The sequence below is a fragment of the Eschscholzia californica genome, unplaced genomic scaffold, assembly GCF_041429995.1.
Source record: "Eschscholzia californica isolate CP2 unplaced genomic scaffold, dmEscCali1.0.p SCAF_2, whole genome shotgun sequence".
NCBI lineage: Eukaryota > Viridiplantae > Streptophyta > Magnoliopsida > Ranunculales > Papaveraceae > Eschscholzia > Eschscholzia californica.
Genome location: NW_028238309.1, coordinates 10,089,296 through 10,104,628, shown reverse-complemented (window position 1 = coordinate 10,104,628; position 15,333 = coordinate 10,089,296). Strand labels below are relative to the sequence as shown.

The 15,333-nt window shown below is 37.1% G+C and overlaps 1 protein-coding gene across 1 annotated transcript; it reads right to left on the bottom strand.

Moving 5' to 3' along the window:
- Window positions 1-294: 294 nt before the first annotated feature.
- On the bottom strand, window positions 295-13,659 carry LOC147556104 (chloride channel protein CLC-f-like). Its single transcript, XM_086663866.1, has 10 exons — window positions 13,526-13,659; window positions 11,449-12,111; window positions 5,138-5,540; window positions 4,367-4,561; window positions 3,248-3,702; window positions 3,022-3,126; window positions 2,391-2,612; window positions 2,054-2,263; window positions 1,176-1,405; window positions 295-645 (listed from the first exon to the last, which is right to left on the bottom strand). Exons 2-10 carry the CDS (start codon window positions 11,824-11,826, stop codon window positions 582-584), a joined length of 2,262 nt encoding a protein of 753 aa, XP_086519992.1. The 5' UTR covers window positions 11,827-12,111; window positions 13,526-13,659; the 3' UTR covers window positions 295-581.
- Between the last annotated feature and the right edge of the window lie 1,674 nt (window positions 13,660-15,333).

Here is a 15,333-nt window from a genome sequence, read left to right as displayed (position 1 = left end):
TTAGGGTGTTCATAAGGCTTCGCAATTCTTGTGATAGCAATGATGAGTTTCCGCTTCACACAATTAAACCCTTTTTGTACATTGGTGTCTAATCCTTCTGTTCCTCGTGCCTCGAGCCAATGTCCGAGTACCAGGCGCTACGATGCTGAAGTAACCCATGTTAATACTTCCAATAAAAGCTCGACCTTCAACAAAAAGGTACCTCGAAATAACTCATTGTTTAAAACCCATGGGTTAACTAAGAGAGAGAGTAGTTGCTTGGTAGATTTTAACTCTTCAACTTAGGCATCCTTATACATCATGTAAAATTCTATATTAACTTCAAAAGAAACTAGAATTTACAGTGTTATATATTGTGCTTGATTTACATGACCTTTCTGAAAATATACTCCTATTCAAATTAGAGTCATAATATTAATGGATCTATCGATCTTCAGGGTCTCGGAAAGAGTTCTTTCTCAACGTACCCGGGTATATGCCAAAAATTCCGAAAAAGTATATCTCTACTGGCAATGGTGAATTTTGGAGAGTGTTTTTCATGAAAGCCAACTTGGAAGTTTAGGTTTTAACCAGTCAACATTTCAAACTATTGCCTGTTCTCCTCTCCTCTGCTGTTGTATTGATTTATGGTGCTCTATCTCCTCTCTGCGTAAACATCAAGAAACAAAAATCAACTTAATACTTGAAAGGTAAAGAAATCAACCTATGAACAGAAGTAATTAGTCAAAAATAACATCGATATGGCAACAGGTTAACGCTAAAAGACACAGGCTCTTCGTACCAAGCAGACCTAATTCAAACATATATCCTAATGAGCTAGCTGTTTAAGACACCATTTAAATTTGTTTGTAACAAATTCTTTCTTCCTTGTGTCTAGACATCAGCTTCATCTAAGGGTTTAGTTTGAATATTATATTTAGTAATGAGAACATTATTGCAAAGTTTTACTCAAATGGAACTCCTATCTCTGTTTATGTTTCCTGATTTTTTTGAGAAAATATATTTCCCGATTTTCTCGTGACTCTTGTAATCTTCGACAAGAAACTAGCAGAGGAAAATTTTCATAAGATGTCCAATTCGACTTTCCATGTAGATCGGTAGATGATTCTTAGTCAGGAAACCAAATAGGTGGATTAAAACTTAAAACTGGCATGGAAAATTAAACCAATGTTAACCTGATACAGCGCCAAATGGAATCGTAATGAAGAAGAGCAACAACTACACGCTTCCGTTTCCTAGGGTCTCCACCTCTTCTAACAACAGGCAATTGCTTGATTCCTTTGGCCTCCATTAACTCTTTTGCTGTTTCCAAATCTGTGTCTGGAAAGCAAGTGAGAAGACCACGTTCACACCCACGATAGTGTATTCCTCTTGTACAGACAGATGAAACAACACATGTGTTCACCTGTAAAGAGTTCCATTAAGGTTAACCAGAATTATATTGAGTATACAAACACTTTTATGATTAATCTCTACAGGATCTACTAGATATTAGGACATCCACATATTTCTTTGGTCAATTAGCAACCGTACTAGTTCTCCAATAGGAATAGAAACAAAAATCTTCCCTATAATATTTGACAGAGAAAAGTGCGATACAATATAACCTAAAGTCGGCAACCTACACTAATATCAGTATCTAGATTCTAGATCATGACTAATATATTTAGTAGGGATTAAGGAAGAAGAGTTTTCCAAGTATCTCAACTTATTGAGACGTTGCAAATGGATGATCGACAATAGTTCTTAAGGTTCCATCAGTACATCATCAACAACATAATTGTCGAGGCATAAGTGAAAACCTAATAAGTGTGGGGCCATGTGTTCAAATTTGTAACAGATGTGAATGATCAAGGTCTATCCTTGTTGTTATACTCGTATCTGTATGTTCATAATGCAGGATTCACATTTGGCAAGGGATGATGAAAACAGATAAGACATGTCATATAGTTGGTCATGATTCAAAAAGTTCTACCCTAATTTTTGTCCTTCCTATGCACTATCTGTGATTATACATAGTCTGAAACCTAAGAAAAGGGCAGGCAAACCATACATCTGAAGTTGGATCACCCTTGGAAGCATCACCATACATCATTGGTACATGTCTCTGGATATCCCCAAGAGTGAGGATCCCTACAAGAAGATCTTCAGCATCAACAACAAGGACACACCTCTGTTGCTTGTGATCCATAAGTTTTATCGCCTCACTCAAGGTTACAGTTGGTGCAACTTTCACATGGTTTTTTGACATGACTTGAGAGACCTAGAATAACAAGACATAAAAGTAGATTAATCTTAATGTCAATCACAATTTAAATGCTGAAATACTAGTTGTTCATGCTATAAGGATAGCATGAAAATGAGTATATTAAGATTAAACAAAACCATACCTTTAGATCCTCCAAAAGTGTATCTTCACGGACCTCAGAAGTTCCTACGACAGACAGTTCTAAATCATTTTCACCATTAGTAAGTTTCGGAATATACTCATTTTGCTCTTCAGTTGCCGAAATAGAAGAATAACCCCGTGATGCACTTCTTGTATCTGATACCTCACTCTCCTTTGGCTGGTTAGTAACAGAGGGTACCCATATTGCTAACCCTACTGCTCCCTGTCAAAAGGGGAAAAAGAAAAGTCGAACATAAATAGAATTTCATTATGGTGCTACCTCCAAACCATGTTTTACGACATTTGAAGGTCTTATATGTTTCTCTTTTTCAAATCTGTAGGAAGTTCTAGTGCCATGCAACCACAAATCTTAACTATACTGACAGAAATAACAATAGATGGTGTGTTATGCTGATTGACCCTATTTTAAGGTAATAAACTTAAAAAGTAACTTCCTTCACTAGGGTGTTTCGGAGAATTACATTGCAATTACAGGATGACAGCAAAAACAATCAAGTTGAATAAGATAAAACCATCTCGATGCAGAACTATGTTAGTTCATCTCCCTGTGCAACATGAAAGCTAACAGATTTCACTTGTTTTCGATTAAGAAGACTGAAGACTTGAATTACCATGAGCGGAAGCAAGATTCTATAATCTTTAGTCAGCTCAAACAGAAGAAGCACTGATGTCAACGGGACCGAGCAAACTGAAGCCAAAGTAGCAGCCATCCCAACCTGCGTTAAGAGGTTCAGACCTTATATAAACTTGCACCAGTTGCTATACTGATATTCACAAACATGGAAAAGTGACTTTCTTGCAGAAATATCTAAATCAAACTGGAGCAGGTGATTCTACCAGTGCATAAGCTTGTGGTTGGGCAACAGCAGCATTTCCTGGAATGGCTGAATTTATAAGTTGTGCAGCAGAACCTCCAAAGACAGCACCAACAGCGGCACCAATCATCAAGCTTGGGGCATAAAGTCCACCAACAAGCCCGGATCCCTTGCATAGAGCTGTAGCAACGACTTTGGCTGCAGCTAGTTGCGCCAATAACCAGATTCCAGGTGCTGAAGCACTCTTGCCTGTGTGTAGGATTTCTTCAATATTTGTGAACCCCCAGTACAGAACTCCAGGATACCTCAGTGCTATTATTCCTGCCCCTAATGCTCCTAAAGCAGGGCAGACAACAGGAGGAAGCCCAAATTTCTCCTTGATAAATTTGAATGACTTGTCAAACCAAGTAACCAAGCGGGTAAAAGCTACACTTACTACCCCACATAACATACCCAGTATCAGGTACAATGGCAGTTCTGCACAACAAAGAGTGTCCAAGCTCAAAACAAAACGATGCACATGCACCCGTAAATGTAATAACTCATACCAAAGAAATAAAGCACACCAGGATGCCCAGGTTATAAAGTTCTATTTGCATGGTGACTAACTAGTTTTTAGTTTACTTGGGAGTTAGAAAAACAGGTGTTCATAGTGCACGAATTGTAACTCCTCCAAATTTCTATAATATTCACCTATTTAGTTGATTTTGGAGATCAGAGCATATCATATGAATTATAATATTAAAGCATTTTAGCTTTTAGACGATTGGTTCTCAAATGGAAAATAGAAAAGAGTTGAAGTAACCAATTTGTCGGCCATCACAATTGACAAATAAGATATATCTGTTATGTAGAGCGAGTATCAGAATTATATGTGGGAAAACAAAAAAATGGGTCCTTCTCGACATTAGCTTTATTACATACTGATACTCAGTTTCAACTGAATAGAGTTGGCAAGTCACAACTGTATTCCTGAATCCTTACTAATTGGACAAGTGATATGAAACTTTTATATTCTTAAAACTATTGAAAAAATTCTTCAAAATTTGTCGCTGTCTAAAGTTTTTATCAAATCGTTTCAGATAACGTGAAACTCTTACTTTCATTAAAAATTAAGCTGAGTTAGGATAGGATAGGTTACCAGCAGCAGACTTCAACTCATATGCCGGAACAATAAAAGCTGGCTTCTCTCCAAGTAAAACATTTGATACAGTGGATGATATTACTGATGCCAAAATTATCATTGCAGTTGTAAATGGAGGGGAATTTTCTGCACGAAGAGGCCTTAAAACTGTTTCTATAGCGAAGAAACAACCGGCAACTGCTGCATTAAATCCTGATGAAGATAATGAAAAGATTAGCTTTAGTACACCAAAGTTCTCCAAAAAATGACAGCAGTTCAAAGATGAAGATAAAAAATGTTAACAATATGGGCTTCCATGTTATATTAATAGTTAATACTATATTCTTGCCTTTGTTCAAATAAATAATTGTCACGGAAGATACCACTAGAAAAATATAGAGAAATCAGCAACTACCAGCCTTTACAATTAAGGTAGGCTTGAAATTGTCATAGTTCTATGCCACTGTAGTTAAGGCAGGGCGCAAGCTCACTCAGGGTGCACCGTGCGTGTATCGCCTTAGACGCAAGGCACGAGGCAAATTGCACACCGGATGGAAGCAAGATGTTAACAATGTATAAACCAATAAAGTACATTAAAAAACATTTAGATTAAATTAGAAATTAAATACCAGATAGAGGACAAAGTATACAAGATAGAACCTATTATGTATATCAAACAGTAATGGAAGATTCGAAACATATGAAAACAGGTAATCAGATGAAGGTAACACATAGCTAATATTATTAATAAACAGTCTATACAAAATACAATTTTTGAGACTTTGATACCTGAAGCAATTCCAGCAGCTGAGCCAGCAGCTACAAGAGCAATCCTCCTTTCTTTGTTGTTCTCCATCATTTCAGAGCATCCGTTGGCACATGCTCTTCCTATATCCACATTTGGACCCTCAGGACCTAAAGAACAACCAGTTCCTAAAGTTACAGCAGCTTGAATTGCCTTTACTGTTGGGAGTATTCCAGCAAGCAAGTCGAAGCCTTGCCTTGGGGAAGATCTAGACTTATTTATTTGTTCAAAAATTTCAATCAACCCATGCATCATGCCTACAACAACTCCTCCTGTCACAGGTATCAACAATATTCTGTGCCATGTGTCAGCTAGTCTTTGTATACGAAGCCAAGCAGCACCCTCATTTGGAGTACCTGCCCAAGCCCATTCATGTATTACGTGAACCTAGATAAGACATTCACAAATGTCAGCACATTAATAGCAATGCGACTACAAAATGTATAAGCGGATGAGAAATAGCAGCATTTGTAATATGTCAAAATGGAAACGAAGCATAACAACCAACATCGACTATAATCGTTTGATTTATACTGATAGGCTCCAAGTTCTGAAAAGTTCAAGTTCCAAAAACACATTAAGAAGACGAAAAATTTAAGGGCTATGAAGACGTGAAACAATAAACATATTTAACCAATAAATAAGCTGGAAAAATTTCCACTTTGAACTTCTGAAAAGGTATAACCTGTATCCAGGAAAATGAATATGAAAAGCAAAAAACCAAGGGTTATTTCTCGATTGGCCCCCTAATGTATGGCCAGCTTCCCGGGCGGCCCCTTAAGCTAGGAGAAATGCCAAGATGGCCCCCTTTTTCCATCTGGTTGATTGTTATGTCAAAGTTAGTCAGATTTGACCTTCTTTTTTCTTATTTATTTTCTCTCTCATTTCTCTCTCTTGTTCTTCATCTTCATCCCCTTCTTCCTCCTCCAACACCACCACCACCACCACCATCTCTCTCTCTAACTCTAGTTTCTTTCTAAAATCAGTTCTGCAAGTTCACCACACCATGGGTCTTATCGTCGACAAAATCGCTTACAACCAGAATACAAAATCAAGGATATGTCTGAAGCTGAATCGGCCAAAGTTGAACCAACGACGATCATAACAAAAATGCAGTTATGCTTTTTCTAGAATCAAAGCCCCAGTTGCTTAATTTCCTTCAAATTGCTTGATTTTGTCTTCTAATGAAGAAAATTTCATCTCTTTATCATTATATCTTCCTTAGTAGACGATGAAAAGAATCTTCAAAAGAGGGTTTCCTCTTATCTGTTTTATAAAACCTAATTTGACAAATCCCTCTCCATCTTCATTGATGGATTTTGTTCTCTCTCCTCCACCATCTGTGTGGGACGGCGTCGAATTTGCGTGGTATGGAAATATACAGTATCTTCTCGACATCTCAGCTGCTGGTGCTTTATGTTGTGTCTTCATCTTCCTCTTTGTTAAGCTCCAGAGCTTCATCATCGGATGCCTGGTCCTGCCGTACTAATCGCTAAACTCCCCGCCATTTGGCACGCTCCTGGTCGTGAGATTGGTCGTCTCTGTGGTGTTGATGCTGCTCAATTCTTACTTATTGAAGGTGGAAGTTGTGTTCCTGTAAGGCTGTCACCTCTTCTCTCCTCCAAATCACGCCGACAGCGCAACTGCTCGTGATAGCCACCGTTGTGTTCGTCCTGCTCTTCTTACACTTAAGAAGGACGGAACTTGGAGGATCCGTATAGACAAAATAACAGTGAAGTATCAGTTTCACGTTTCCCATATCAGGACTTGTCGATATGCTCGATATGATGGCAGGGGCTACTATATTTTCAAAAATTGATCTCAAAAGTGGCGACCATCAAATCTGCATTCGTTCAAGTTGGTTTCCACCCTCTAGGTCAAGGGTTCGAGACACGGAGTCATACCCCATAAAGTATGCAGACCTTCAAAAGAAAGATCTGCATTCATCCAAGGGATGAGTGGAATACAACCTTTAAAACTAAGGATGGTTAGTGTGAGTGGTTAGTCATTCCCTTTGGGCTAACTAATGCTCCAACCACCTTTATTAGGGTAATGACACAAGCTTTGAGACCATTTATGGCTAAGTTTTTGGTTGTGTATTTTGATGCCGTTCTTGTTTATACTTTATAGTATGTCTAATGAACAACACAAAAGACACTTGAAACAAGTATCGGAAGTCCTTATGAGAAAAGTTGTTTCCCAATCCAAAGAATGTTCATTCATGTCAAACAAAGTTATCTTCGTATGAGTCGTAGTGTCATCCAATGGCATGTCGCCTGACTCTTAAAAGGTAAAAGCCATTGCAAACTGGTCATTAGGGGTAGCTACCCTCTATCGCCGGTTCATTAGGGGTTTTAGTACCATTTGCATAAAAAAAAGGGGATTCCCAATGGACTAAGCCGCATCTAAAGCTTTCCAAGATATCAAATGTAAGATGACTGAAGCACCTGTTATGCGCCTTCCAGACTTCTTAAAAGTCTTTTAAATTGCATGCGATGCATCTGGTGTTGGCATAAGTGGAGTATTAAGTCAATAAAGGCTCCCCATTGCCTACTTTAGTGAAAACTTAATGAGGCGAAACAAAAATACTCAAGCTATGACAAAAAATTTATGGAGTAGCTTCAAGATATTGGAGACATTACTTACTTCACAATGAACTTGTATTGTTTTCAGATCACGAAGCATTGAGGTACCTCAACACCCAAAAGAAATTAAACTCACGACATGGCAAGTGAGTCAAATTTCTTCAAGAGTACACTTTCCTACTTAAACACAAGGCAGGAGTTTGAGAACAAAGCAGTTGATGCCCCTCGTCGTAAGGTTGCATTATTGCATACTATGAGTGTACAAGTGACTGGATTTGACAGCATTTAATCGGATTATACAACTTGTCCAGACTTTGGAAATTTGTATACTTTGATGTTGGAAAATCAGCAAGTAAGCATTGCTGGTTTTCACTTAAAGGACAGGTTCCTTTTTAAAGGAACCCAGCTTTGTATCCCACATACATCACTACGTGAATCTTTGATTTGGGAACTTCATGCAGGTGGCATGTCTGGCTACTTTGGTCGTGATAAGACCATTACCCTCGTAGAGGATCATTTCCAATGGTCAAATCTCAAAAGAGATGTTGCCAATATATTGGGCAGTGGAGGACTTGTCAATTGGCTAAGCAACGCAAGCAGAACACTGGGTTGGTTTTATACCCCTTTTGCCTGTACCTCACTCTCTGTGGGAAGATATCATCATGGATTTTGTACTTAAATTACCAAAGCGCATTAGGCTGCACGACTCCGTCTTTGTAGTTGTAGACTGTTGCTCAAAAATGGCTCATTTTATCCCTTGTTCAAAAACTTGTTACTAATATTGCTAAACTCATCTTTCGGGAGATTGTTTGTTTACACGGTTAACCTAAGACAATAATGACTGATAGAGATGTAAGGTTCCTGAGTTATTTTAGGAAAACACTTTGGCACATAATGAGAACTAGTCAGCATATCACCCACAAATTGATGGGCAAGCAGAAGTTGTCAATAAAAGTCTAAGACATTTGTTACGGTGTCTTGTTGGTTATCATGTTAAGACTTAGGATAGCATACAAGGTACTAAATCACTTCTCCTGTTCTTTGATTGCGAACGTTCTTTCTACAAAGAGTACTCCGTCGGGTTCTCTGGAGTCCTCTTTGCCATGAAAAATGTTCTCAATCCGCAATCAGACAACTACATATTCACGCACGGACTTCTCTTTCCTGCACGTTATGCAGCATGGGCAGAGCTAGTCCTAATCCATATGTTATTTTTGTTGAATCATTACATATTCACATGTACATCTCTCCACTGGAGTGACTAGAGTTTGAATCTTGCCATTTCAAAAGAAAAAGTCGTAAAGAAGTAATTTATTACTTTTCGTACTTATGTAGATGAGTACTATAAGTCTATGTAAAATTTTAATAGACTCGTTATTTTTGTTATATACACTCACATCAAAGACATTGTTTATTCAAATAAAAGGGGATGTGAGTACATATAATAAAAATGTGAGTGCATTTAAAAATTTTGAGTCAATAACGAGCTTTACATAAATTCCATATGAGCTGGCCCGCTTATGGGTTGGAGGCCAACATGGGGAATTGATGAGGGTATCAAGGTTCCCACTTGCTAATTACATTAGGGAGTTATTTGTAGTTCTGTTATTTCTATTTATAATGTATGGCTAGTTACTTGCTTTTTATGTGTGAGAAGTGTATGTAGAAGCAAGGGTAGTTATAGGTGGTTATGTAATGTGTGAATGGCATGTGTAAAGCAGGTTTATTTTAACTAGTTATTCTTTGATCAACAAATAATTGTATTATATAGTAATTCGAAGTTTTCAAAAAAAAAAACGAATTAGAGTGCTTCCTTAACTTTGATGTAAAGCCACTTGCAGTGATTCCAAAAACTGTTCTTGGTGTGAAGCCAGTAGTGTTATTATGCATTTTTTATGCTTGGTTATAATAAATTAAGATGTTTGTTGTCCAAGTTATTTCCTACCTTTACTTTCTCTTATCTACTAATTATGCAAGATTTTCTAGCTTGCTTTCTTTCCCGGGTATTTTACTCATTTATCATTACTTATTTTCCCTGATTTAGTTGTTGCATCAGACTGTTCTTAACCTTCATCCCTAATCTAAACACCCTAGACAACCCTATGTGTTTGCCTTTGAGGTAGTATTGATCCCTAGACTTGTAATTGTTGTTTAGTAATGTAGGAGACACTATTGTAAGATTATAATAGGCTTTGAATCCTGAATATCTTAGTGATACTCGAAATGGTTATGTATGAAATCCACATTGTTTGATTTTTAATTGCTCATGTTAATGTGTGATTGATCTCGAATATGCATAACATGGTTATCTACATTGTCCTACATCATGAATATAAAAGTAACACTCGTGATTCAAACTTACAGATAATAAAAACAAATAGCATCACGAAAAAAGTACAAGACTAACCAAAGAAGATTGCTCTGCCACGTACTAATTTCAGCATACCCGTTTCGGCGCTCATTAAGCTACACTTGTGAGTAAAATTTTCAGGTTTGAGTCATGCTAGGAGACTATAATACTAGAGATGAAGTTTTCTCCGGTGAAGGGACCTCCCTTCGCCAGTTCCATTTCACGTTCAAAGTGGAAGTTGTCGATTTACGTTTTTTACTCGGTTTGTCCATCTAATTTCCATCTTTTGGAGTAGATAAAAGAAGGGGAGAAAGTTCAGGACTTCAGGTATGGGAGGAAGATCATTCTTCCATTTTTGACAAGCCATCATCATATTCATTATCACCAATATTTATCTTCTATGGTTTTCCTGTTTCTTTTTCTAGGATTATCAAATCTACTTAGAAGTTTAATTCGAATCTGGGAGTAAATTCCAAATATGAGATTATTGAGAAAGAAAAGATCAGTAGTCGCTTTAATTAGTTACAGTAATTGTTTGATCTGGTGGTTTTCTTTAAGTACTTTATTTGAAGACTTCGGAAAGTTTGTCAATCAAACAATTTAATCTAGGGTTTTCATTTTGATGATGCTCAAATGGAGTTCAACATCCCTTCCATCTACATCTACACCCTATTATTTAATTATCTTGGTCTTTGTTGGTTCATCTACAACTTCCAATTCAGATTTGGGTAGAACAACGATAAAGAAAAAAGAAAGAACGCAAAAAAAGAAGATTGGATTAAATCAAAAGGACAACAAGTCAACAACTTATTAAATCCAGAGGACAACATCTTATTCAATCAACAACTTCTGCTTAGTTCATCATTCATACATATATTTAAGTATATTAGGGTCTTCTCATTTGTGATCTTTAGGGTCTTTTCATTTTGTTATTGTAATGTTGTACTCCTTTAGCTTCGTATTATAATTTACTTTTGTAAGTCTCGTGGTGTAATTTACTTCTGTAAGTCTCATGTTGTACCCGAAGGAGTCAATAGTCTCAAAACTATATAATGTATTTGATTGAATTCCTACGTTAAATGAAAATTCTTGTTTAACTCAAAAGAAATAGACTACAACAATGACTTAGACGGAAGATGGCTACTAAGTCTGGAACTAGAAGTGTCTTGTCATTCTCAATTATACAAGGCCTGAGTTAATAAACTAAGATCATGATAAAATTCATAAATGAGTAATAATCTAATAACTAACCAAGCTTATAGGAAAATGATAACAAAAAACTCCATCTTTTCTACTTACTAGATGTTAGAAATTTATAAACCATAAAGCAAAGAATAGGTCAAAAAACAAATAAACTCACAGCATGATTGAAAGCAGCAACACAGAGACCAGTAGCAAGACCTAGAAGACAACCAATCAACAGCAACGCCCATTCAGGCGGGGCACCATCGGCGAGAGGATCATCAGATATTATTGATGATGGTGATGGATCCCTTTCCCCATTCCTATCCCTATCCCTATCCCTATCCCTATCCCTATCCCTATCTCTATCCAAATGTTTCCGACTACCAAGTCTTTTTCCAGAGAATCTTCGATCTAATTGCTTCAATATATCAGTTAAAGCATTCTTCTTTTTAGTTCCATGAGGTTCTAAATCTGATTCAGAAGAAGATGAATTCGATCGAAGTAGAATTATATGATCATTATCTTTACTACTATTAATTTCTCCTCCTGACATTTAATCCCTTTCTTTATACCAATTCAATTCAGATCTTCATCAAAATCAAAACTGGAACCAGAAAACATCCAAATACGGAGCCTGAAAAACCTTCGCGAATCTTCAAATAATCAAAAATTTCAACTGGAAATAACTTGATAAAAAATTGGTCTTCAAATCCCTTAGCTCTAGGGTTGGAAATGTTTTTTTTTTTTTTACTTTCTTTGTTTGTGTAAGATCTACTCTGATTGGGCGCACTTTCTCTCTCTAGACCTCTTTCATTTTTTCTCCCTACCGGACCTTTTTCTGTAAGGGTCCGTTTGATAGGTGAGAAATCATGAGTAAGAAAACTGATTTCTCAGGAAAATCAACTTTCTGCTGTTTGTTTGGACGTTTGAGTAAGAAAGTTGATTTCACATGAGAAAAAAAAGTGTGAAAATGACCTAAAATATTTTCTCACCTTTTAGGTGGGAAAGTTGATTTCTTACTCAAAGGTCACTGTTGCGCTCTCTCTCCTCACCTATCTCCCGCTCATTGTCTCTCCCTTCTTCTCCCTTCCCTGTCCTCCCTCTAAAGAATGGAACCCGATGAAGAAGATGGAGGGGAAGACGAGAGGAAGAATTAATTGTATTGTTGAAGCTATTATGACCAAATCTCCTCTTCTTAGGCTCTCTCTCTCTCTCTCAAAATCCAGATCTTAAAAACCATGACCAAATCAATTTTATGAGGTGATCAGAGAAGGTTCTTCATCAAATTAGTCGTTTCTCTCTCTAAAATCCAAAGACCCATCCTTTCTATTTCTCTCTCTCTCTAACTATTATATCCATGATGTGGTTTCTAATTTGTTAAAGTTATTGTTGGTTCCTCCTCCTCCTCCTCCATTAAAGATGTCAACAAGTGCTGCAAATTCCTGTAATGGAAGTCCAAAAATTTCAGGATGAACCACAACAGCAACAAGAAGAAGGGTACCTGATGTTATAATCGAAACAGAGAAACAAGATCTTCTTTGTCATCACCATGATCATCAATTCTTAGATGAAGAAAATAACAATGGTGGTAATTCTAATCTTGGGTTAAATCATAATTACCACCATAATCATAATCATCATCATCTTCATCATCACCATTCAATGAGAAATCGTATGCTTAGATCCATTGTGATTTTCTTACCAGAAACATGGATAATTTGGACTGAAAATATGGGTTCATGGATTATATTGATGTTTCAATTATTAACGTCAAGAAGAACATTATTAATGCTTATAACATTATTAATGCTTATAACATTAGTGGTTTGCTCTGTTTTTCTTAAATTCTCATTCTTAAATAATCATCATTTTGAAGAATTTAATGATAAAAATAGTTCATTTTTCATTCTTTGAAATTTTAAAGATGATTGAGTGATGGCTCAGAAGGTTGTTAAAGATACTGATCTTATGGAAGTTGCCGGTTCACATAATTATTTCTTCCGGTCGTCTCTCCGGTATTTGTTCTTGATCGATTTCTCTCCATTGATATGCCTGGATATTAGGACTTGGGAGAGATGAAGCTAGGGCAACCAAAGAGTCTAATTTGTATTATAATTTAAAGGCACCCCTAACTTTCTCACACCCCTATCAAATACTTTAATTTGAAATTCTAATGGGAAAGAAACTTGTTTTCTTTCTCATTAGAAAAAGGTCAGTTTTCTTACTCATGATTTCTCACGTATCAAACGGACCCTAAAACGAAAGCAACTTCCTAATGCGTTTAACATTGTACACCCACTTCAACGGAGGTGTCAATTATTTTGATCAACATATCATTTCCCCTTACAACAACTTCAGCCCCAGTCGGGCGGGACGGAGCAGAGGCTGGAGCTCCTCCCTCAGTCGCCCCTAATATTAGGGACGACAGGAGGGAGGCCCCAAGTGACCGTTGGGGTCCTCAACGGTCACTTGGGGACTGTCCCTAGCCGTTGGAGCAAATCCAACGGCTGGAAATGGGTCCAATCCCTATAAATAGGGGTTGGACCCATTATTGATCTCCCACCCTCTTCATCTCTATTTCTTGCTCTCATTCTTGCAAATTCTATTCTCTCCATTTCATTTCTATCTCTCTTTCTTTCAATTTTTTTATCTTTTCATTTGTTCACCCATAGATCCATTAGACATCAACGAGTTCGACAACCATGGTTATATGAAAATGTTGTCCCCTAATTCTACTTACCCGTCGGCAGGGATGGATCTACATGCAGGCCAAAGGGGGCCATGGCCCCCCTTGACTTGCCGTAAATTGTTTTAGAAATGCTGATTGCTCTCTGGTTTATCGCATAAATAAAGTTCGAGTCATACTCATAACATATATGTAGCGTGGGTGAGAGGGTAGAGGTCCGTGTTTCGGACGTGAGAGACCTGTGTTCGAGCATTGGAAGACTTAGATTTTTCTAATTTTTTTTTTTGTTCGGCCCCCCTTGACTACTACTCCTAATTCCGTCCCTGCCCGTCGGCTCAATCAGGAGTTGATGATTATGAAGTATGTGAGGATTCTTGCGTGCAAGGAGGGACGACTTCGACAAAGATAATTAAACGGGAATCGTATAAGCTGGATGAAGATATTTTACTTGCTAATTGTTATTTGAAAATCACATTTGATGCGGTTGTCGGAAATAGTCAAAAATATAAAGTATTTTGGCGAAAAATATCGGATGAATATAATGCGAGTGCAAAAGTTTCAACGCACATTTAGAAGTTGTAAATCTCGTTTCAGTGAGATAAGCTCGGATTTTCAAAGTTTTATATCGACTTTGAGGATAATAAATAAAGTTCCAAAAAACGGAGAAAACGATTATGACCGGGTAATTGTTTCAAACTTTTTAATTTCTTTTTTCTATCTTTTCACTCCATTCATAATATATACTTAAATATATTTTGTTTATTTCAGTTAAAAAGAGCTATCGAATTGTATAGAAAAAATCACCAAGGTAAAGGGTTTAGGTTCCTACATGTTTACAAAATTTTGATGACACACAACAAGTGGATGGCAGACATGTCAGGAGAGTCAACAACCGACAAAAGAGATTCTAATACCAATCCATCGGAGGAAAGACCAATTGGCCGTAAACAAGCCAAAGCAAATGCAAGAGTTGGGGAACCATCCACACATTCTACCGCTTCAAAAACTCCCAATGAAGGATATTGGTAAAAAAGAGATGAAGAATCCCAACAAAGATCAACAAGTTTGTGTGAAGCTGTACGGGTTCAACAAGAGACCCTAAAGGTGCAACAAGATTTTCTACGGGTGCAAACAGAGTTGGCGAACCGACAATATGGGATGGACTTAATGAAGATTGATGATAGGTCTCTCGACGAACATGCTCAACGAATACTTTTAGCAGCGCGAGACGCTTGGTTCAACGGTATACCACGAGACCAAGAAACCCCTTTTAGTTATTTTTAATTAATTTTTCTAGTGTTGTTTAGTCGTATGTAAGTAGTTTTAAATTTTTAATCAATTATTAGTTGTAATCGACGTTTTTTAATTGAACTT